Genomic DNA, 22,833 nt, shown 5'->3' with positions numbered 1-22,833 from the left:
TTCCCAATGAGCCTGTTCACCTGCGGGATGTTCCCAACAGGTGTTTGATGAGCATTCCTCAACTTTCTCGCTCTTTTTTTGCCACCTGTCCCAGCTTTTTTGGAACGTCTCGCAGGCATAAAATTCTAAGTGAATGATTATTTGCTAAAATCAATCAAGTTGATCAGTTTGAACATTAAATATCTTGTCTTTGTAGTGTATTCAATGAAATATAGGTCGAACGTCATTTGCAAATCATCGTATTTAACACAACGTCCCAACTTCATTGGAATTGGGGTTGTAGTTTAAGGCGTCTCAAAAGCCCCCAAAAATAATAGCGTCAAAGTCACTGTTCTAAAATGGAGGCCACAATCCACGCTTTTCCAACTAAAGACCATGGACTTTGATTTGGAGGCGCTTATTTGCCTCCCAGGCAAATTGAAGGTGATAGTTCGATGAGGCCATCAGGACATCATCTGGAAGTAACAAAGATCCAGACACCACTGAACTGGAAACCCACTTTGGCTATGACAAGAAATTCTGTCCTTGGCGTAGTCCAACATCCACCAGCAAAAAAGGTAGACTGAGACTTTGAGCTTTTGGCAGATGTCATATAAATGTTTGAATCAAAGTTGACAGCTGCAGTGAGTGAACAGGTTCAGAGTGTTTTTTGTGAACTCCTATCAACCCTCAGCAGCTTCTGTCCTCCAGCCAGCGGAACCTCCAAAGTCTACTGCCCTAAAAGTTGTACAATTGGGAGTCCAGCCAACATTTTTCGGGACCGAGCAGAGCCCTGGAATCCATCCTCCTGGAATACCGCCCACAGAACCCCGCAAGTAACACGGTTCCTGTTGCGCGACCAGCAAGAAAACCACATTTTGAATTTCGACCAACAGCTGCACTCTTCTCTGTGGTACTTTGTAATGGACTTCCTCAAGAAGCCTAAGGAGTGTGATCCCTGTATAGTTGGAACCGCTCTTTCAGTTAGCTAGCAAGCCCCCATGTAGCGTACTTGAGCCCTGTAACGAGAGTAAATCCCCCTTGTTGACAAGGTCCTACCAAACAATCGATCTCCTATCCCTTCGCCTTTCTATAAGTTGAACGATCAACCGATCGCCCTTCAACCAGCTGCGGCCTCAGTCGACTATTTCTGACACCCGAACCACCACCGATGCCCAGTCCGTCCCCGAACTCCGCAAGGTTGAAGCTCAACCACGAAAGCGGCACCGCACGGGACGCTGTTCCGGATGTCGTAATGTTTTTCACGTCTTGAAAAACGTGCGACGGCAGCGTGTTAAGATCTTATCGTTCTCAGCAATTACGTACACGACCTCAACACGGTATCTAACGACTATATTGGGATCAGGCCTGACATTGATGAGTTTTGAACACGTTCCATCTTGCTCCTCCGCAAAGACGTGAGTCTCGATCTCGGCTTTGAGGTTGTTTTCTGTGACGCCGTTTTGTTTTGACACACACGCGTTCACTTCATGGACATTGGATTGAACGCCGCTACCCGCTGCCCAAAAAAACAGCTCCCCCGTTCCTCCCTCCTTGCCCTCGACTGACTTTGCAGCGCTGAAGGTAAACGCCAAAGCTTTCTTTCCCCCCCCCCCCCCCCCCCCCAAACATGATGTCCTCTCTTTCTCGCTCTGCTTTTGCCACCGACCTTTTCTCCCGCAGCTTCGCACCGCTTTCAGTCACGTCACATTGAAAAAGAAAATGTTCCAAAACAAGCCGATGTCACGTGAACAGTCTGAATGAAAGTTGACAGTGAGCAGGTTGGGACCGGTTCAGCGGGGAGATAAAACGGCAGCGTGAACTTACACGAACTTGGAGGAGATTCTGGCCTCCGTGCGAGGGGAACCTCTAAAATCGAACGCCTCCCTGAAAATAGAACGATTTGGAGTTTTTTTCTGGAAAAATAGGCCTCAAAAAGTCAAACAAAAACGCGGATGTCATCTTCATCAACAGCAAATCACACCAGGTTTTTTATTTGGCTTTCTGAGTTATGATTTTAATTAAAAAAATAAATAAATCTTCCGTGCTTATAGAACAAGGACTACGACATTCTTCAAACCTAAATTTGCTCTTTCCTTTTTTTTTTTTTTTTTTTAATATACTTCTGAAATGTACTATGTTTCTCCAAACCATCTTTGAAACATTTATTATTATTTTTTTTTGTTTTTTTTTTCCCTGGCCACGTCACCCAGTCCAACTTAGAACAGAGGATTTCCTTTATTTCCTATTCGGAAAATTGTTTTGAAAATAGACTAAATGAAAAGCCAGATTGCGTTCACAATGAACCCCGACAACTTTTGAATCTTTTTGAATCGTTCACACACTCAAACACAAGCAGGCCAAATATACACAGATCGTCGCAGAAACGACCCCTGCGATGTTGAGGCGGATGTTTTTGTTTTTCCCAAGATGTATAGATGTGCAGTGTGTGTGTGTGTGTGTGTGTGTACTTTATATGTGTGCAGCTGAGACGGGTTAGCTGTCAAAGTGTCATCGGAATGTCATGGAAAAATCTCTCCAAGATCAACAGCAAACACAGGAAATGTCCTCAATTAAACCTGATTGCTGCGCGTGTGCGCGTGTTTGTATGCGCGCGCGCGCGTGTTCCTGAACAATGCGTTGCGTCGAAGGTGATTTCTGATGCGCACCCCCGAAAGAGAATCAAGTCACAGATGACGAGTGTAAGCTTCCTAATTAGCCAAACATGATCTTGAGGCGCTAATCATTCTTTGGTCGTCCACAACTTTGTCCGAGAAAATAAAACTCCGCACACGCTTCTCGGTTTTCTTCCATAATTTACTTGGATATGGAATGGGCAATACAAACGTTATTCCAAGATAACAAAATAAAGACTGAGGTGAATGAAATGGTGAAAATCAGAGAAAGACAGCGAGAATATTGAATAGAATAGAAAAGCTGAATGACAATTCTGTATGGTGCAGATACAATGAAATTGTGGTAGCTTCCAGTTTTTTTTTTAACCAATCAGATTTCAGCCTCTGTGTGTTGCCACGTCAGTCTAATCTGCCCACGGCCTTCCAATAAGCATTTAAGTTCAACGATATTAGCGATGGGACTATTTCTTGAACCGAGCAGATTTCAAAATCGCCCTCGATGACATCAGAGCGTTTCCGTCTTCTGATTGGTTGCTCAGAGCAAAACTTGTTACGGCCAACTTCAATGAGCAAAACCGGTCTGTAGCAATAATTAATACATTTAATGATCAAGTGCTTTGACGGGTATGAGGTATTTTTATTTGTTGTCTTTGTTATTTGAAAAAACAAATATTGAGCTGCTCCTGATGATGTATGCGTATGTAAACAGCCCCTCCCATCAGAATTCTAAGTGACCGATGAATGAACTTCAATTGTATTTGGGCTCCTCCGAGTTCCCAGCGCAAATGCCAAAGCGTTTTGTCGGGCTCGGGTCAGCTGCCTGCGCGAGCTTAAAAAAGCCTTTGGACGCGCTTTCGCACTCCCGACCGCTTGGGCCACCGAATGCTAATTACGCACTGGGAGTTATTACTAACCACCATTACCGGGCTCATTTCACACGATCGTTTACAGAGAATAATGGCGGTAGTGTGTTGAGAAAAGTCAGTATTAAGTTCAAATTCCTCGTACAGTTAAATCCTCGCTATCGGCAAGCGTTAGACGGCAAAGCCGTGACGCCAAGAGTGGAAAATCACGAGGAATGGATGCCTCCTGAAAACGTCTACAATTGACGATACATATAGTTTCAACCCGAAATGTCATATTATTTCAAAGTCGGTTTCTAACACTACCCTCGCTGATTATTTTCGGCTCATTTTCTCCTTCAAAGACCAACTTGCCCTCGAGATTTTGGGTGCCGCTAAATTCTGAAATAGTTTCATCATTTTCATCAAAATTGTGAAATACTTTAGATACTTTGTTGTAGTTGCACGTGGGCGGAAAATGGAAGCAGAGTTTGATGAGTGGCCGTACAAGCGCAAACTAAAAAGTCAGTTGATGAATTTTTGGAAAATCCATCCCTCGGAGCAAGTTCGACTTCGGGAAATAAAGTTCGATCGAGATGTCTGTCATGGGGAGAGGCACAAAAAGTCTCAAGAGGCCACGCATGGAAATACACAGGAAGTCAGACATTTTTGGTTCATTTTCAAATTTGTCGAAGGGATTTTGTCGGATGGCTAACAAATTGTATGAAATCACTTTTTGTCCCATCCTTATTGAGCCGAGGCGTCCATTTCACGTAAGAAAACTCACCCCAAAAATATGACAAATATTCTGATATTGTGCGTGACGGTCATGTCCCGAAGACATCCATCGGCGACCCCTACTGGCAGAAATGTGAAAAGTAGCCGCTCCAATTCCCTTCAGCCGTCCGATTCTCCATTTCCCGGGACCGTTCCTCACTTGACTTTCGTCTGGGTTTTATTTTGCGATGGCACCCGAAGTCGCTTTCCGGGAAATCAAAGCCACGTTTCAAAAATAAAATCCTTGACCCGTAACTCCGGCAGTGTGTGTGTCCACACGACAATGACTTAACTGTGAGCTATTCTGCCGCTATTGTCACGTTATTGCCATGTGACCAAAAAACCGTCGGCACACACCAGCACTGGAATTCTCGTTCACAAGGAACCTAAAGAAGGCTACCTTCATCGCTTACCTGCGCCCCGTCGAAGTTCGAGTCCGACTCACGTTTGCCGGACACGACACGACACGGGGGAGACGGCCGCGACAACAAAACGGCAGAACGCTGGGATTTTCCGCCCATTCTCCTCTTCACGCGGACGTCTTCGTCCCGCGTGAGTTTCCGCCTCTAAACCTAGCGGCGCGGAAATTTCACGCCAGGAGTTGGCTGACATTTGCGCATCCTGATTATTTTTAGCGCTAGCATCATAAAGATGCACATATTTGCCTCTCCTCGACACACAACACAAAGCAAAAAAAATCGACCAAGCGACCGTGCACGACTGGAAAAACACGTAAATTGGGGCACTTGTAAGTGGAGGTCTCACTGTAGGTGGTCTTCCCCAATAAGAACACAAGGGATCCCACTTTGTGGTTGTTGATATTTTTGTTATCGCAGCGCGTTTGGGACCGCGCGTGTGTGCGCGAGGGTCGGTTGCCGGCTGTAAATTGTTGGCGATTGTCCACTTCCATCTTATTCAGGTGCCTCGCCCAATGTGTGGCTGGCTTTACAGGTTGTTTTTCCACTCAATTCATCCATCCATCCGTTTTGTGGAGCGCTTATCCTAATGAGGGTCGCAGGGGAGCTGGAGAGAGAGAGGCGAGAATGCGCAAAATCCAAACGGGAAGACCAGAGCTGAGATTCAAACCTCGAGCCTCAGAACTAGGGAGGCAGGCGCCCAAACCTCTCCTCCACCGTGCTGCCTCATCCACCAAAGACAAATTCAGCTAAAATAATAATAATAATTTCTGCCATGGTATGAATAATTTGGGATTTTCTTTTTTTTTTTGGGGGGGGGTCAAAATGTCAAAAGTGATGAAAATGTGTTTTACTTAAACCTCTATGCATTTTACACTTTTGCCACATCAGTTCCGCCCAAAAGATATTCAAATTGTAAAGACGGCACTTTAGCAAGGCTATGAAGAATTTTTGTATTTGATTATTTTGTAATATATATTTTTTTTGGGGGGGGGGGGGGGGTCATGATGTCAATAATGATGCAAAACAGATTAGATTTATTCCTCGGAACCGAGAATGTAAATCTGGCCAGGGTATGAATACATTTGAATTGAAGTGTATTTTTTGAAATGACAATTGCTGTGCATTGTTGCTCGATTAAAAACAAGTGAATGGAAATGTGCGAAATGTTAACTTGCGCACACATCCGCCCGAGAGTGTCAAAGGAGTTCATGGAAGAGTGCGCAGCGAATCGCCTCGAATCGATTTGCTGAGCTTGATGGCAATGATGCCTGATTTAAGGGAAAATTAAAAACAAACAAAAAAAAAAAAAAAAACAATTTCGAATGAGCACCATGTTAAAAAATGATTCTTTTCCAGTAGCGCCGTCGCTATGGCGATCGGCAGTCTCTTAGCCAGCAAATCGGAAGGATGAATCGACTTTTTGATTCGCTGGCTTTCTAAAAGAAAAACAAAAAAGCAGCTGCACAGTTGCATAAGCGAATGAGAGCTGCGCCGCCCCCCCCCCCCCCCCCCCCCCTCCCTCGTGCCGGCCGCGGCTTGGGCTTGTCTGGGCGGCTGTACTTTGGAAAAGAGAGTCGCTTAAGGGCGGCGGCGGCGGCGGCGGCGGCGATGTTGACATTTTTCTCGCAATCAACCATCAAGCTCCGAGCGGCCGCGTTCGCCGTCGACTCTGTCGTCTCTCAACGCGTCCGCTCTTATCTCCCGATGCTCGGGCGCCCTCCTCCTCCCTCCGCCGCCGTCGCCTGGTAACCCGGCGGGGGGTGGGAGGGGCACGTGACGTTCCCAAACTGTACCCCACCGACAGCTTTGCATGGGGCTTGAAATTCCGCCGTTGTGTTTCATGCTGTATTCCAAATGTTTCTATTAGTTTATTTGTCGGATGAAGATTAGAACTCAATTCCCTACCGGGCTTTTGTCCCGTTTTACCGCCTTACTGACTTATCTTTCGAGACGAAAAACGAATATTATGTTCTGTGACCGTATCAGCACCAAACCTACCAAAAGAAAGAGTCGACTCTCTTCTCCGCCATGAAAAGTTTGTTTCGAGCGTTGTCACCTAAAACCGAGAAAAAGAGCTTTTTGTGCAATTCGCCTCCGCTAAGTGCTTGGAATTGTTTTTGGCCTCCAGGGACTTGAAGCTGGACAACATCCTGCTGGACGCAGACGGACACTGTAAGCTGGCAGACTTCGGCATGTGCAAGGAGGGCATCCTCAACGGGGTCAGCACCAACACCTTCTGCGGGACGCCAGACTACATCGCGCCAGAGGTCAGTTCGAGGCGCACACACACACACGCGCGCTTCCCGTCACCGCACGCACTCAAACTTTGTCCTAACATTCGCTGATCCTGATTGGTTGTTGTGTGTTTTCGCACAGATCCTCCAGGAGCTGGACTACGGCCCGTCGGTGGACTGGTGGGCTCTGGGGGTCCTGATGTACGAGATGATGGCGGGTCAGCCTCCGTTCGAGGCCGACAACGAGGACGACCTGTTCGAGTCCATCCTGCACGACGACGTGCTCTACCCGGTCTGGCTCAGCAAGGAGGCCGTCGGCGTCCTCAAAGAGGTCAGCGCGCACCTTCGCCGCCCGCGGCTTCGGCGAGCCGTCCGTCCGTCCGCCAGCAATGTACCCGTTTGTACAGCTGTCGTCCGTCTATCCTTCTTTCACCTCGCATCCGTCCATCCACGACCCATCTGTCATCCATCCATCATCTGTTAGCATTGTCAGCCAGCCCGCCATTATCCACCTATCGTCCGACCGCCCACACGTGATATGTTCAGCGCCATCCATCCCATTACTCCATCCGTTATCATGCACCCGTCAGCTATCATTCACGAGCATCGAGCATCCATCCGCTCACCCACCCGTCCATCATCTATAATCATCCATCCATCCAGCCGCCTGTCCAATCAACATGTTTTGTCTCTGCATAATAACAAAACATTTTAGTCGCGGTTTGATTGATAAACTTTTGGGAGGCGCGTCGAACCGTGCGTGTCATTTCGTCGAATTGATGAGGAATGAAATTGACATCGTGAGACTTGGTTCACGCACACACTGACGCGTCGACCTTCCTCTCTACAGTTCATGACCAAAAATCCCAGCAAGCGTCTGGGCTGCGTGGCGGCTCACGGCCTGGAGGACGCCATCAAGCTCCACCCCTTTTTCAGAGCCATCGACTGGACGCTGCTGGAGGCTCGCAAGATGCAACCGCCGTTCAAGCCTCGCATCGTCAGTACACACGCAATGATTCTGAGATTGTTACAAGACTGCCATGTTCAGATGTGAAAGAAGCATTTGTTGAATCATTGTCATTCTATTGTCTTCACCGCTGTTTTGCGCGTTGTGTTTCGCTCATATTTACGACACGCGCAACATCCTTTGAAGTCCTATTTAATGTCGAATCCTCATGTAGCATATTTACATCATAATTAACACGTCTAATGCACCATATCATCGCTGTCGGGCGGAAACCCAAAAGTCCAAATATGGTCAATTTCATCCAGTATATTTTCACAAATTGATACAATTGGTCTTCCCCCACGTTGTCGTTTTTTTTTTTTTTTTTTTGTTTTTTTTGTAACGCCTTATTGACTAATTTAGTACGAAGGTACGTGTGTGCAGATTTCGTCTCTCTCACGACTGTTAGACCTCCGCCAAAGACTTTTGCTTTTCATTTCATCGCTTTTTGTCCGATCGGGATTGTTGAGCGCAGCCTTCGATGTGGCTCAATGACAGCGTGATGAATTCATTTTTAATATAAGGTATAATACCAACTTGAACGACGCAGTGTTTGGTTACGCAAGAAAGATGGCATTTTCTTAAAAAGTTGTCATTTTAGAGATGCGAGGATTGACGATATTTACATTCTATTTGATATATGAACTTCTAATATAGCATATTTAATGTGATGTTGGTAGAAAACCAAACGGGACGTGAACAACTTCGACCAGGACTTCACGCGGGAAGAACCCGTCCTGACGCCGGTGGACGACAGCGTGGTCAAGCAGATCAACCAGGACGAGTTCCAAGGTTTCTCCTACTTTGCGGAGGACATTGCGGCGTAGACGCATAACGTAGCCCTCGACGCTTACGACTCGTACGACGACATCTTCGCAGAACCAAAAGTGAACTTGGCTGATTCTTCGCCAGGAATTATACTAGGCCATCTGTGTTCCAATGTACGATTTTGAGCGTTCATCCGCCGATGAACCCGAGTCGCCGTTGATTTTGTGCATGTGTGACTCGTGGCCTGAAATCCTCTCACGCGTCATTTCCTATTCACCACCACCGTGTGCATTGCTTTCTCGCGCTTTCAACGCATCGAAAGCCGACGACGTGCGTTGTAGTGCTCCAGCACAGCAGTATTAAAACCACCTGTTGGACTTCTTGGTAAAAAGTGGACATTCTTCTGACATTTTGAACATTTTCAAGTTTTTATTTTTCCTATTTTGAGTTGTCAGTCAAATGCCGCTTGAGTGACTTTGGGTCAGCACCTGGGGGTCAAAATTGGTGCGGTGTGCGCAAGCGACGTTCTTTCACCTGCAAGCGTTCGTACCAGCAAAAACACATTTTGTCTGCATTGCCAATGCAGTGCTACCTTGACTTACAAGTGCCCCAACTTATGAGTTTTGCATGTTACGTGGCAAATTTTTAGATGACGAGAGAGCTTCATATTTCTTCGCTGCTCGACTGAAGTGGAAATTAAGGTACAGTGGACCCCCGCATACTTGCTTCGGCACCCACGGATTCAGCGATTAATGGATTTATTTTATTTTTTCCACATTTTTCCCAGTTTTTTTTTTTAAATTGAATTAGTTCTTTCAACCTTGAAACCCTGAAAACACCAATCGGCAGTTTATCCCCGCTTATTCAAGAATTTGTTTTGTTTGGAAAAAAATCCTCCCCATGCAATTATAATGGCCGTCAAGTATCCGCAGATTTTCGGTTTTCGCGGTCCGGCTTGGCCCCGCGGGGGTCTTCTGTACTCTGATGCCCTTGCGTGTGGGCAAGGCGAGCCGCGGTCGCCGATGCACTTAACAGCGGAACCTCGGTTTTTATGATGAATCCATTCCAAAAAGTCTGACTAAAACCGAATTGTACAAAACCCTAAACAATATTTTCCATAGGAAATAATGTAAATAATGTAAGTTCCATAGTCTAGAATCTAGGCATCCAAAAATATGAACAACACATACATCTTCTAGAGAATAACTAAAATTTCACAGACAGAAAACAGTTTGAAATAGCAGGGCAACATCGCTATAACATCCTCCTTCAAAATAAAAGCACGGCAGTATAATAACCCAAACTATTTTGTTCTTGTTTATTGAGTGCGACTGCTAAATTAGCCACTAAGAGGTCAAAGAGAGTGAGGCAAAACTATTATTTTACTGCTAGCTTTTATCTTGAAGGTCTGACTTTTGGCAGGATGTGTTACGCTGATGTTGCCGAGCAGACCGGGAGGCTTGTTATTGCCGTGTGTCATTAATAAACGCTTGCGTTGTGGAGTGCGCCTTCCGTTGTCCGTTGTACCCTTTTTTACACAACTTACGAAATGCTTAGGAAGAGTGTGCACCGATTCCGGGAAATGAATGCCTCGGTTTCTTTTGTATGAAAACTGAATGGACGTATGGAAGCTGGGGCAAAATTTGGATGAAACAAAATTGTCAAAAACCGAATTGTCCGAAAACTAGAGTGAATGAAAACCAACGATCCACTTACTGAACGGTAAATTTCATTTAAATTCAATGAGAAGAATTTATTTGATTTCCAAGGAAACTGAGTTCGTCCAGGCACCACTGCACTAATATTGCCCGCAGGTGTGAATGTGAGTGCGAATGGTTGTTTGTTTGTATGCGCCCTGCGATTGGCTGGCGACCGGTTCGGGGTGCACCCCGCCTCCTGCCCGACGATAGCTGGGATAGGCTCCAGCACGCCCGCGACCCGCGTGAGGAGAAGCGGCTCCGAAAATGGATGGATGGATGGATTTCAGTCCCTGTTATGTGTATTTAAGTGCAAAAAAAAGTTGTTGTGTGGGTTTCAAGTGAATAGTTCATGCTCAAATCAGTGAAACTGAAACATAAAGCATGACCCCAAAACAAAACAAAGTTTCATAAGCAACATCACAATTGACTCGTTGTACGCCCTGGGAAAGTGGCTGAACTTATCAATTCCATGTGATTTTCTTTCCCACCAGAAATCCGAGAGGGGAAATTGTCAGATATGACTTATTATTGAGCAACAGCAACTCCTTTTAAAATACTATTTTATTTATGAATATTGTTGATGAGATTTAGTACTGTCAGGAAAATTCCCATTTTTCAACTTGTCGATGATTTGCAACGGTAGAAGACAAAACGATACAAAGGAAACTCAATGCTGACGAGCTTTAGACCGCATAGATGAGATTTTATTTATTGATTTGATTTTACAAGGTTGATAAGCGTGTCGTCGATAGCAAGATTGTCGTCGTGCTCGTTGGTTGACCTGCGCAGGCTCGTTTTTTCCGTCCCGGAACTCGCCTTCCCGCTAAACGTTTTGAGCATTCATACGCTGCAATTCTGCCCGCATTACTGACAATATTCGCTTATTCTAAGGTCAAATAAATGACCACCTTGACGGCTTTGCATACTCAAGACATTTTTTATTTTTTTTTTGCATTCGTGTTAATGTTGAGGAAAATCTGTAATTTGTTGACTTGCCTTGAAAAATAAAAATGCTAGTAACGCAGCTCACGGATGTTTTGAAAATTCAGCCCCCTGCGGCAAAAAAGAAAAACGCTCCAGAAACTCTTCCTGAGAAGACACAGGAAGTTCGCCATTTTGGTTTAAAGTGGCCATTTTAGCATATCGGCAAACAGCTCAGCACAGGAATGCTTTGAAAAGTCCGTGGTGAGGAATTTGACTTTTCGTCATTGTGTGTGGGCGGAGCACGGCGCCGAAGTTTGATGTCTGGCCATAAAATGTAAAATGAATTAAGTCGGCTGTCAGAAATGTACAGATGCAATAACCGATCCTGATCAAACTCGCGTCAACCTCGTTGCCCTCGCCAAGTGTTACGTGTACATTGGGTATTTTCGTTACTTTCTTTGTGTCAGTTCCCCATGTTGCCAAGTGTGCTGCATTTTCAAAGGACGTGAAGTGTATTAAATTAAACTCATGATGTCACGTGTTTCTGCATCCTTATTGATCGCCAACATTATGTGATGAATGCAGTTCATAGTTTTTTGTGTAGAAACTTTTGAGTAGTTAGAATATCCCTGGGGAAGAAAACGTTTTGCCACCCGTCACATGGAAAACGAGCAGGTTTTTTATCGTTTGAATTTTCTTTTAGTTTGAAGATAGAAGGTCACCCAAAAAAAAAAGGGCAGATTTCCGGGGGGTGGGGCCGGTAAGGTGGGGGGGGCGTTCCCTCGCTGTGACTTTCAGCCAATCAGCGCTCAGGAGCCGCAATCCGCTGCCCGCCAGTCAGTAAAGCAGTCAACCAGTAAATCAGTGTGACGACGACTAGCAAGCGAGCGGTCACTTCAGTGGCCGGACGACAACTTGTTTTGTTTTTTTGTTTTGTTTTGTTTTTCCACGGCGGCGTGTCTGCCGTCGCTCCCTCCGCCCCCTCCCCCCCCCTCCCCCGGCGACCCTCGTGGAGCTCTTGTGCGGGGAGAGGCTGTACAATCCTCGGCAGTGTCCTGAGACTGTACGGCCCCCGGTTCCCCAAGGTAGCGAGCCACCGGCGACCCTCCGCCCTGCTCGTGGCCGCCTCACCTTCACTCTGAGCGGACTCGAGCGGCGCCGCTTTGTCCCGCTGACCAACACGCACTTTTTCATTCCCTGTTTTTATTTTGTATTTTTTTTTTTCTCTCTCTTTGCTTTGGTTTCATTGGACACTTGAGCGGATTTGTTGCCGCTGGAAAGATGACAGCCGACAAAGACAAAAAGAGGTAAGATGACGTTTATTTTGTCTTCAAATGGCTTTATTCAAACTTTAAAGTTTTTTTAAGAAGTCCTGTCAACTCTTGTTGCACTTAAAAGGCTTTTATTTTATTTTATTTGTTTTGGGGGGGGGATGCAGCTGCATCATGCTGTATTTCTAATACTTTGATCTTCTTGTATGAAAAGAACCAAAACAGAACCTCTCAATGAAGTGCAGCAGTTTACATTTGGTCTAAATTGAATATATGTTCTTTTGGACTTTGAAAGTTGAGTTTGACACTTTTGAAAGCCTCCGATGTGATTGATTCAATGTGTGTTTGATTTATTATATAAGTTTATAGGGACTGGCGATGCTCATATTACAGTCCCCGAAAGACTCAGCCATGAATTCATTGTCTTTATTGTAACACACCGCATATCGCTGTAAATACTATATTATATTATATTATATTGTTTAATTCCTTATTTGTGGTTGATGTGACTTCTCTGGAAGGTCGAAGGTCATTTAAAAATGTCTGTACAGCTTTGGGCATTGTAATGTGAAATTATTCCGGTTGTGTTTTGTTTTTATTCCTACTCAGAAGCAAAGCGTAGGTTGACTGAAACTTTGCTGACTTCTTGAAATGAAAGTTCGCATTTCATACTCATAATAGTGGGAAAGTGGCAATGTTTAACCCTGTCACCAGGAACGTTGTGTGACTGTTGAACTCTTTTAAATGGGGAAAATAAATGATAAATATATCTTTTAAGTCCCTTCATTGGCACAATTGTGTGGATGCTGTGGGCCGGTACGGGTGTTAAACCCCTGGAGTGTGGGCGTTGAACACTGCCGGACTGGAAAATTGAACCTTTTCATAGGAAAGTGGTGTGGCTGGCGAATGTTGATCACTTCGACCAGGAAAAGTGCAGATGTTGAACACATTTCACCTGTCAAATTATGGCGGATTAAAATCCTTCACCAGGAAAAGGGTGCGTGCGGGAACACGAGCCGGTACCGAAAGGTTATTGGCCTTATTTCAAGGTATCGGGTACTCTTGAAGGCTGCTGATATCAGCCACCGATACTAAAGAAAAAAGAAATTAAAAAAAAATCTTGCCCTTGAGTCAGTCCTCCTCTCCAGTAGTTGGCGCTACGCCGTGGCGGTTTCACACCGGCGAATCGTCACAAACAAAAGAGGTCTTTGTTCACAAATACCCGTCATTGTATGAACTGAAATATGAATGTATCACAAGTAGCCTACTGGCGGTAACTGTGAGCACTGAAGTGCGAATGCTTGTATTGGTGTCGCTCTGCAAAAAGTGCTTTTTACATTACAACTTTGCACTCATTGGCCAAATGTCGCTGGGATATAATCAGACTATATTTATTGCTTGCATATACCAACATCTTAATCTTCTGGTGTTTGGGGGGATTAGAGTAGATTAGATTAGATTAGCACACTTTATGTTCACATTACATGAAATTAGAGCCGCAATTGCTGATTAAAATTTTTTTTATTAATTGGATTAAAAAGGTTCTTTAATTTACATCCCTTTGTTTTTAAAAGAGGACATTATTTTAAATTGACAGTGCAGAAAATGCAAAACCATTCATTTAATTCAGCTCCTGGTTTTTGTCAAAAAAACAGGAATCATTTTGATATTTGTTTTCCAAAGTAAAAGGAAATGTTTGCAAATGTCTTAATTTGATGATACACCGCGATTGTCCGTTTGCTTCGTTATTATAATAAATATAATTGTTCATGTTTACTGCTGAGAGGCTGAATTTTTTTTTTTTAAAACAAGGTCTCATCGATTAATTGAAGATCAAAAGACATTGTTGATTCATTTGATAATCAATTAGTCGCCGATGAATCGTTGTACCTCTCCATGTAATCCCGAATCAATATTTGCTATTTTCCTTGTTGTGATCTATTTTGTGCGCCTCCTGGCAGAGAACATGCAAGGGAGCTTCTCGATGGAATTTGTGGCCGTGATCCGCTTCGACTTGGATGCGCGCGTCCACGCCGCGGGCGTCCGTGACTTCGTCGCCGTCCGTCGGCGCCCGCGCGAGCTCGTTTGCCGGCTGTGGCTGCGCGCAATTATGTTGTCACCTCCGTGCCACGCGCGTTTTGGTGGGCGGCCAGGTATTAAGCGGGCACACACACACACACACACACACGCACGCACGCACGCACACACACACACACTGGAGCCACTGTGGCCTGTTGCTTCTCCTCATCATCACGTTCCCGCCTTCGGCCATTTTAGGGAAGCTGACCAGTGTGGCTGCAGGGGAAATGTGTGTGTGTGTGTTCCTGAGTGTGTGTGACAGTAGAAAATTATCACTGCTGTCTGTAAGTATTAATATGTATATATGACGTTATGGCGATGATTTCCGTGATTGACGACGGCCGCCGTTGAGCTTTAAAGTTGGCGTTATTTTTATTTTTTTGGATGGGGTTAATTGAACATCGGTGATGAAAGTTGGCACAATCAAATCTCGGAGTCATAATAAATGGGCGTTATTAAACTTGGAGGCAAACATGTTCTCGCAGAAGTTGCCATTATGAAACGTGGCGCGACGTCGGAGACGGAAGGCGGCCGACGGACGCTTTGTCGGCATCCGTCCGTCGCTCCCTGGCCGAGGTCCAGTTGTTATTGTTTATCTTGCCGCCGCGCGTCCTCTGCGACCAGCAAGTCAGGCTCCAGTGCGTCGACAGCGTTATTTTTACCTCCCGTAGGACAAACGCGTTTCGTTTCCGCACACGTGACTTGAACGTTGAAGCCAGACCGTGGAGAAGGTCACATGGCGCTAAGGCGGTTTGATAAAAAGTGGAATAGTTCGAGTGGGAGTGGGAGGGGGGGGAGTTGCAACCACGAGGGGTCGAAGAAGCCAGGAGGCAGCAGTCGATCCCATTGGTGGACATTCGACTTCCGCCTGCTTTTCATTGGTCAGGGTTGTGACCTCAAAAACCCTCATGTGAAAGTGTAAACTTTGCTTGAAACCCTAACCCTAATTTGACCCCAATTTTAAACACTTATCCCAAAACACCGAACCTGTCTTAAAACCCTAATTTGAAACCTTACTTTAAAACCCCAATTTAAAAGCCTAACCCTTGTTTGAAACCTGAACTTGAGTTTGAAAACCTACCGGTAATTTAAAACCCTAAACGTGTCTTGACAGCCTCACCCTTGGTTTGAAATCCAAATTTGAAAGAATATTTGCAACTTAAACCCTAGTTTGAAACCCTAATGCATTTTTGAATGCGCGTCTTGACAAGCTTAATTTGGAACGCCGCCACTTGGCTGGCTCGCGTGCGCGGCCGATGGCGGCTCCAGTGTTGCAGGATCTCGGTGTGAAAGGGGCTTGTGTAGGTTTCCGCTTGAAATGAGGACGGTTGTCTCCTTTGGTTTTCTTCCCCGCTGGCCTCCTTCACATGTCTTGGCTCCTCGCCGCTTCCTGTTTCCTGGCCGCCATCGGCTCCCTCGCTTCCGCTTCCTCCCGCGACCAAAATGGAAGCTCGGGCGCCCATCGTGGCCTCGGCGGGGGTCCGGGTTCTTTGCAGACTTGTTGGGAAGAAAAGCATTTAGCTGCAGTTTAAAAAAAATATATATTATTATTTTATTTTTTTTGGGAGCGATGACATCATCAGCCTGTCACTGTCTGACTGACAGAAGCTTGACGACATTGTTGTCAATATTTTGCCGCTGTAATATTGTGACAATATCGTAACAATATTTTGATCATCGAAGCGTCTCTGGTGAGTGAGATGAATATTTGTTGTAGTATTAATTGTGAATGTACACGGCACATTTGTGTGTTGTTATATTGCCTTTTTTATATCGTATTGATGGTTTCACTAATTGCAATGTGGTAGTTGTGGTATGAAGGAAGTCTTTTAAGTCCTCTAAAATTCCTTGTGTGTCTTGTAACATACTTGGCCAATAAAGTTGATTCTGATTCTAATCTCGACTCGGTCCCAGCTATTAAATATAATACGTTGTAATATCTTCAGTATCTCTTTGAGTCTTTTGTTAGTGTAGCACATTAAACGCTTTCAACCGGACTCACTCGCGCGCGCCCACACACACACACACACACACGTGCGCGCGCAGCCTGACGTCATGTGACCTGACATGTTAATTGGCAGCCGGCCTGGACCCAATAACAAGACGGGCTCAGTCCGCCCGTCGGGAGATGTGCTCGTGTTTTTTGGCGGGACATGTTGTTGTCGCGGTTACGTCTCACGCTACCGACCGGCGGGCAGAATATTTCGCCGTGTATCCGGAAACGAGAAACGAAATCCCAAAAAGAAAATACGGGAAGGCGCCAGCTCGAGGTAAACATTTCCAACTTGGACGCGTTCTTGCGATGCCAAGGACTCATTTTGCACGTAACGTAAGACGACGTCTTCGGCTCCGGCCGGCCGTTTTCTACAACACTTGTCCTTATTAGGTGAGTTGGGGGAAGGGGCGGGGCTCACCCTGAACTGGTTGTCAGCCAATCACATGGCGCAAATGGACAAACAAGCATTCACAACTATTGATAATTCACAGGCGACAATGAAGTTAAGATGTTTAAAAATAATAATAATAATAAAAACTCCTGGGCGTGAGCTGAGATTCGAACCCGGAACCTCTCCACAGTGAGGCAGACTCACTAACCACTGGCTTCACCATGCTGGCCTCCCTCACAAACCAATCGGAGTTGAACTCGCAAATGAGACAATGCGACAATCTCTCGCCGCTAATTTGCCGTAATTGTTTTGGCAGAGACGTTGTCACGCTTGCACCAAAGAATGAAGAACATCTTCACTTGTCTTCGTCACTCGTCTCCTTCCTCATGTCACCGTGACGATGGTTTTAAGGGTAAAACACAACGTGCGCATGGCACCGTGTGCGTGCGTGTGTGTGTGTGTTTCAGGGCCACTTCCTGTCCCGCCCTTCTGGCTTCTCGCCGTCCGTCTCGTTTGGTATTCCGACTGGTCGTCTGGCCGGCAAACGCCACCTGTGCCCTCCGCTCGCCGTCGCCTGCGCGCGCCTCTCAATCGGCCCGTCTGTACCCGGGCGGCTTTGTTTATTTCTTGGGCGAGCTGCGCTCCTCTTTCATGGCCTATCACAATCATCAGCAATCTCCTGCATCGTTCTTCCCCTGATTGAGCTCAATCTGGGGCCCCGGAGCGGGAAAACGTGTTTGTCTGGCCGTGTGTGCGGTCGTGCGTGTGTGCGCGCGTGTGTGCGTTTGGCTGAGTTTCCAGAACTCCGTGTTCCTCGGGATCACAGATTAGCCAGCGTTGTATTGTTGCCGTGTTGTTTGTGTGTCGGCCAGGCGCCACAAGCGCAGGAAGGCTAACTGTAAGCAAGGAAAGGTGTGTGCGTGCGTGCGTGCGCGTGCATGCGTGTGCAAGTCGTATTAAAAATGGAAGGTAGCAAGTTCAATGTCCTATTGTCATGTAATTAAGTCCGTCCTTGTGTTTTCAGGGAACTGAAGAATTACAATAGTCGGGCTGGGCGACCTGGGCCTTAAAATAACATTTTAATCTCTTTTCCATTTGCTCATAGAAAAATTCAATGACAATGACACAAGTTTTGGGGTTTTTTTTGTTGTTGTTTTTTTTTCATCTGGGATTATCTTTATTTCTCCAGATACCAAGCAACTTTTTCCCCTCACAATTACACATAAATAATACAAATAAATAGATTGTTTCTTTACAGATTCATGTGAAAATAAGTGCTTCTTCTTGGGGAAAAAACTTCCCTTTTCAAAGGTTTGGGGTCAGCTAGACAATTTTACATTTTCTGTGAAAAGACATTTTTCACATATTTGTAACATATCTTTTAAGTGTTTGGGATCACTTAGATATGTCCTTATATATATTTTTTCCACTTCAATAATTTCTACACGTTATTTCTGATTAATTTAGTGTTGTTTTTCTTTCAAAGATAAGCACATCTCCAAGTGACCCCAAAGTTTTGAATGGTCGTGACAAAATAAAATGCTGTAAATAAAAAATCAAGTAGTACACAGCCAAGCCAACCAACCAAGGTCGACTGCAATAGAGGCAGCAGCAGGCAGGTAGTCATTCATGTCCCTCATCATAGCAAAAATATCATTTCTACATTTCTAAGTTGCACGTCGGTCCCCATCATTTCCCTAAGGACCGTCTGATTTTCTCCAATTGAAGGAAATCTCTCTCATCCAGCGGGTGTGACAGGACGGTATTGTTGAGTTGGAATTCATTACAAATTAACCTTGGGGTCAGCAGACGAGGAAAAGGCTAGGTCGTCTTGAGAAACAATTGTCATAAAGTAGCATTCATCTTCCTGACAAATTGGGTCTTTGCAGTGTGCTATGTGCACTCGTGAACTTGTTGGACTTTTGAGTTCAAATGTGTCTTTAAGAAAGAAGACATGATGGTGGACCATCACCATTGTGTGAGTCAGTGTTTGGACAACAGCGGCCATTTTGTGTCCAAGGCAGTTGTGTTTTGGCATCGCTGAAGGACATTTTGTTTCACTTTGGGTCGTGCTAAAGTGCGTCAGCAATTTACACACACACGTTGCTCTTTTAAGAACACACAAAGAGGCAGGGTCTTATGTCACATGACCACGACATTTCTTATGCATATGCACACACACACACACACACACACACACAACGCAACACGGCTCTCTTAGATATGCAAACACACGTTACGAGTAAACTCAACTACAACACCAATTCAAATGGGACGTTGTGTTAAACATAAATAAAAACAGAATACAATCATTTGCATGTTCAACCTATATTTAATTGAATGCGCTATGTCCGTAAGTGCAACTTGAAACTCTACTATGCGAAGCAAAAGGCATTTATCAACAACACCCAGGCTTCTCTGGGCCTGAGCTCATCTAACGCAAAGTAGAAAAGTCTTCTGTGGTCCGACGAGTCCACATTTCAAATTATTTTTGGAAATTGTGGACGTTGTGCCCTCCGGGCCAAAGAGGAAAAGAACCATCCGGACTGTTATGGACGCAAAGTTCAAAAACGAGCATCTGTGATGGTATGGGGCTGTGTTAGTGACAATGGCATGGGTAACTTACACATCTGTGAAGGCACCATTAATGCTGAAAGGTACATACAGGTTTTGGAGAAACATGCTGCCATCCAAGCGATGTCTTTTTCACGGACGCCCCTGCTTATTTCAGCAAGACAATGCCAAACCACATTCTGTGTTACAACAGCGTGGCTTCGTAGTAAAAGAGTGCGGGTACTAGACTGGCCTGCCTGCAGTCCAGACCTGTCTCCCATTGGAAATGTGTGGCGCATTATGAAGCGTAAAATACGACAACAGAGACCCCAGACTGTTGAACAGCTGAATCTGTACATCGAGCAAGAATGGGAAAGAATTCCACCTACAAAGCTTCAACAATTAGTATCCTCAGTTCCCAAACGTTTATTGAATGTTGTTGAAAGAAAAGGTGATGTAACAGAGTGGTAAACATGACCCTGTGCCAGCTTTTTTGGAACCTGTTGCAGCCATCAAATTCTAAGTTCATGATTATTTGCTAAATATCAGTTTGAACATTAAATATCTTATCTTTGTAGTGTATTCAATTAAATATAGGTTGATTTGCAAATCTTTGTATTCTGTTTTTATTTGTTTAACACAATGTCCCAACTTCATTGGAATTGGGGTTGTAGATGACACACACACATATATACAGCATACTGCACTGCATATGTACACACACGCGCATTACATACGTGATCAGACATATTACACACAAACTCACCTTGATGAACTGTACACCTACACACACACACCTACAAACACACATACGTTGATGTACAAGCACATAAACTAAGGTATCACGCATGCAGACGCACACTCTCACACACACACAGAGGTTGATAGGCACAAGTTGACACAATATATGCAACACACACGTACTGCACGCTCACAGTTACATGGACAAACCACACACACACACACATGAATGCAAACACTTGCTGTTTTTGGAGGCCTCGTGTTTCCTATAAGCACCGCTCAGCTTGTTATCACAACACTAGAAGACTGTGTGTGTCTGTGTGTGTTTGAATGCAAAACACAACACCTGAGCACATGCTTTTAGGTCAAAGGTAAACGCATGTTTGACTTAGTGTGTCACGCTGCCTGTTGCCATGGAGTCTGAGTGAGAGTGAATTTGAGTGCTTTTGTGCGTGTGTGTGGATCAGACCCCCGGTTTGTAGTCCCATCACTTTTGGACTACAAACATGGCCGCCAAATGTGGCTGCGTTGCACACTGTCGGACCGCAAATGTTTTCAAGACGTTTCCCAATGTGTTGACAAGCCGCAAGATGTTCGCACGGGTGGCACAGAGGAAGCCGGACGCGCCAACAAGGCCGCCGGGCGCGCTTACGTCTTTTCCTGCGTGGAGATCAGAGTCACGCGGCCAGCCAAACGTCTGGCGTCGTGGCGCTCGTTTGTCTTCCTCGCCGGCTTTCAACCGCGTCTTTCCGCGCCTCAAATTAGCCTTGGCATTGGCGGCGGTGAGCACGAAGATGAAGATGATGACGCTCCCGGCAACGCACGCACACGCGCTGCCTGATGAAAACAATAAAGTCATGTCTGCTTTCCTCTATGCTCACTAATGACACTGTTGATGGCGTTTGGCCCCGTGGCACATCTGAGCCAGGCCTTAAAAAGTGTGTGTGTGTGTCACACACACCTCACACAACGGCGCACTCACGCACACTCACAGAGTCACTCACGGCTTCACTCACTCACGCATACACACACTCGCGCACATGCACTATCACTCCCAAAATGGCCCACAGCCTCACTTAGATGCACACACGCACAAAACCCCTGCAGTCAGCCATATTTGTAGTCCTGAAGTCATGGGACTATAGGGGATTTTGCCCCCCCCCCTTCCCCGTCGCATTGCTCAACCCAACTTTATCAAACATTGACATGTTGGCTAAAGTCTGTCTGTGCGAGTGAGCGCACGCTGTCGTGCGATGATGGATAGCGGACGTAGCTTGGCTCAAAGCTCATCTTGCTCTGTCTTAAGACTCTTGGTCAACTAATTTTCAATCACTGTGTCGAAATAGATGATCTAAGCGTAGGAATGTAGTGTTGGAAGAATTTCCTGAGAGTCTCACAGCTGTACTGGAGTACACAGAACATGTCACAGTGGAAACCCATTTATTTTGTTCTCCTTTCGCCCCATTCGACATTCGTCAATGTGCGGTAGTCGTTTGAAGACTCTAAATTGCCCGTAGGTGAGAATGTGAGTGCCGATGGTTGTTTGTTTCGATGTGCCCTGCGATTGGCCGGCGACCGGTTCAGGGTGTACCCCGCCTCTCGCTCGAAGATAGCTGGGATAGGCTCCAGCACGCCCGCGACCCGCGTGAGGAGAAGCGGTACAGAAAATGGATGGATGGATGGATGGAAAAAGGGACTTGCGACTTCTTGTCTGGCCCTCGTATGTTAGCATTAAGCTAGCCGACGTTTGTTGATGAAATGAAAGCGATCCAACTTATTTTCACCTATCGCGAGTGTGTCAAGAACTTATCCCTGCAGTTCACTACAGTGGCAAACGGGAAGCTTTTCACTCGTTGGCCGTGGTTGTGCCTTATCACGGAGCGTAGTCACTTGTGGGGCTTCCAGACAGGAAAGGCCTCGCTGGCAAGGGTGGCGATGGCGAGCACATCAGAAGAGTCGATGCTCTGCCAGGAGCCCCGCCGCCGCCGCCGCCATTGTTTGGCATCCTGCAACTTTGTAGGTCCACAATGGACGCGCACAATCAAAGGGTGACCACACGCATACACACCACCACACAACACACACTCATTAGTGCATAGATTAATGAGTGTAAACAGCAGGGAGACGCACTGATGGCACATTGGATAGAAAATCATGAAGATCTGTGCTTAGCCTTTTCCTGGACATTATCCCCATTGCGTGTTTGTGTGTGTTTCTTGATGATTGTGTGTGTGTGTGTGTGTGTCCGCGCACACTCACTCGCAGTTCTTGGAATCACTGATTATTCTTGGGGGGGAAATAAAAGGTTTTGGCGGGGCCTCAAAACGACCGCCAACTGAACTATTTTTGGCAATGAGAATATGTATGTATTTCAGGGGTCCCGATTCCAATCCCGCCCACTGCCCAAAATTTCACTCACTAGCCCCCCTTTGGAAAGTTGGAAAAAAATCTAATCTGCCCCGGGAACCAGTTTCACCGACCGACACAATGTTGGGTGGGCGTGTGTCACGACCCCCT

At 45.7% G+C, this 22,833-nt stretch overlaps 2 protein-coding genes across 4 annotated transcripts in view; both read left to right on the top strand.

The window, feature by feature from the left end:
* Nucleotides 1–11,826, top strand: part of LOC133485977 (protein kinase C epsilon type-like) — a 40,339-nt gene extending 28,513 nt beyond the window's left edge. For both annotated transcript variants that reach the window (XM_061790477.1, XM_061790476.1), the window contains 4 exons: nucleotides 6,782–6,920; nucleotides 7,030–7,218; nucleotides 7,738–7,884; nucleotides 8,574–11,826. In XM_061790477.1, coding sequence (XP_061646461.1) covers nucleotides 6,782–6,920; nucleotides 7,030–7,218; nucleotides 7,738–7,884; nucleotides 8,574–8,720 — 622 coding nt within the window. In that variant the 3' untranslated portion in view covers nucleotides 8,721–11,826. The remainder of the gene's footprint in view (nucleotides 1–6,781; nucleotides 6,921–7,029; nucleotides 7,219–7,737; nucleotides 7,885–8,573) is intronic.
* A 156-nt stretch (nucleotides 11,827–11,982) lies between these two features.
* Nucleotides 11,983–22,833, top strand: part of epas1b (endothelial PAS domain protein 1b) — a 36,051-nt gene continuing 25,200 nt past the window's right edge. Inside the window, exons 1-2 of one of the 2 annotated variants that reach the window (XM_061790473.1) lie at nucleotides 11,983–12,370; nucleotides 12,545–12,592. In XM_061790473.1, coding sequence (XP_061646457.1) covers nucleotides 12,567–12,592 — 26 coding nt within the window. In that variant the 5' untranslated portion in view covers nucleotides 11,983–12,370; nucleotides 12,545–12,566. Of the gene's footprint in view, nucleotides 12,593–22,833 lie in introns of both variants that reach the window. The other variant, XM_061790474.1, reaches the window with a different exon arrangement.

This window comes from Phyllopteryx taeniolatus, chromosome 11 (assembly GCF_024500385.1).
Source record: "Phyllopteryx taeniolatus isolate TA_2022b chromosome 11, UOR_Ptae_1.2, whole genome shotgun sequence".
NCBI classification, from domain to species: Eukaryota; Metazoa; Chordata; class Actinopteri; order Syngnathiformes; family Syngnathidae; genus Phyllopteryx; species Phyllopteryx taeniolatus.
Note: the sequence above shows the minus strand (reverse complement) of the source record. Positions and strands in the feature narration are given on the sequence as shown.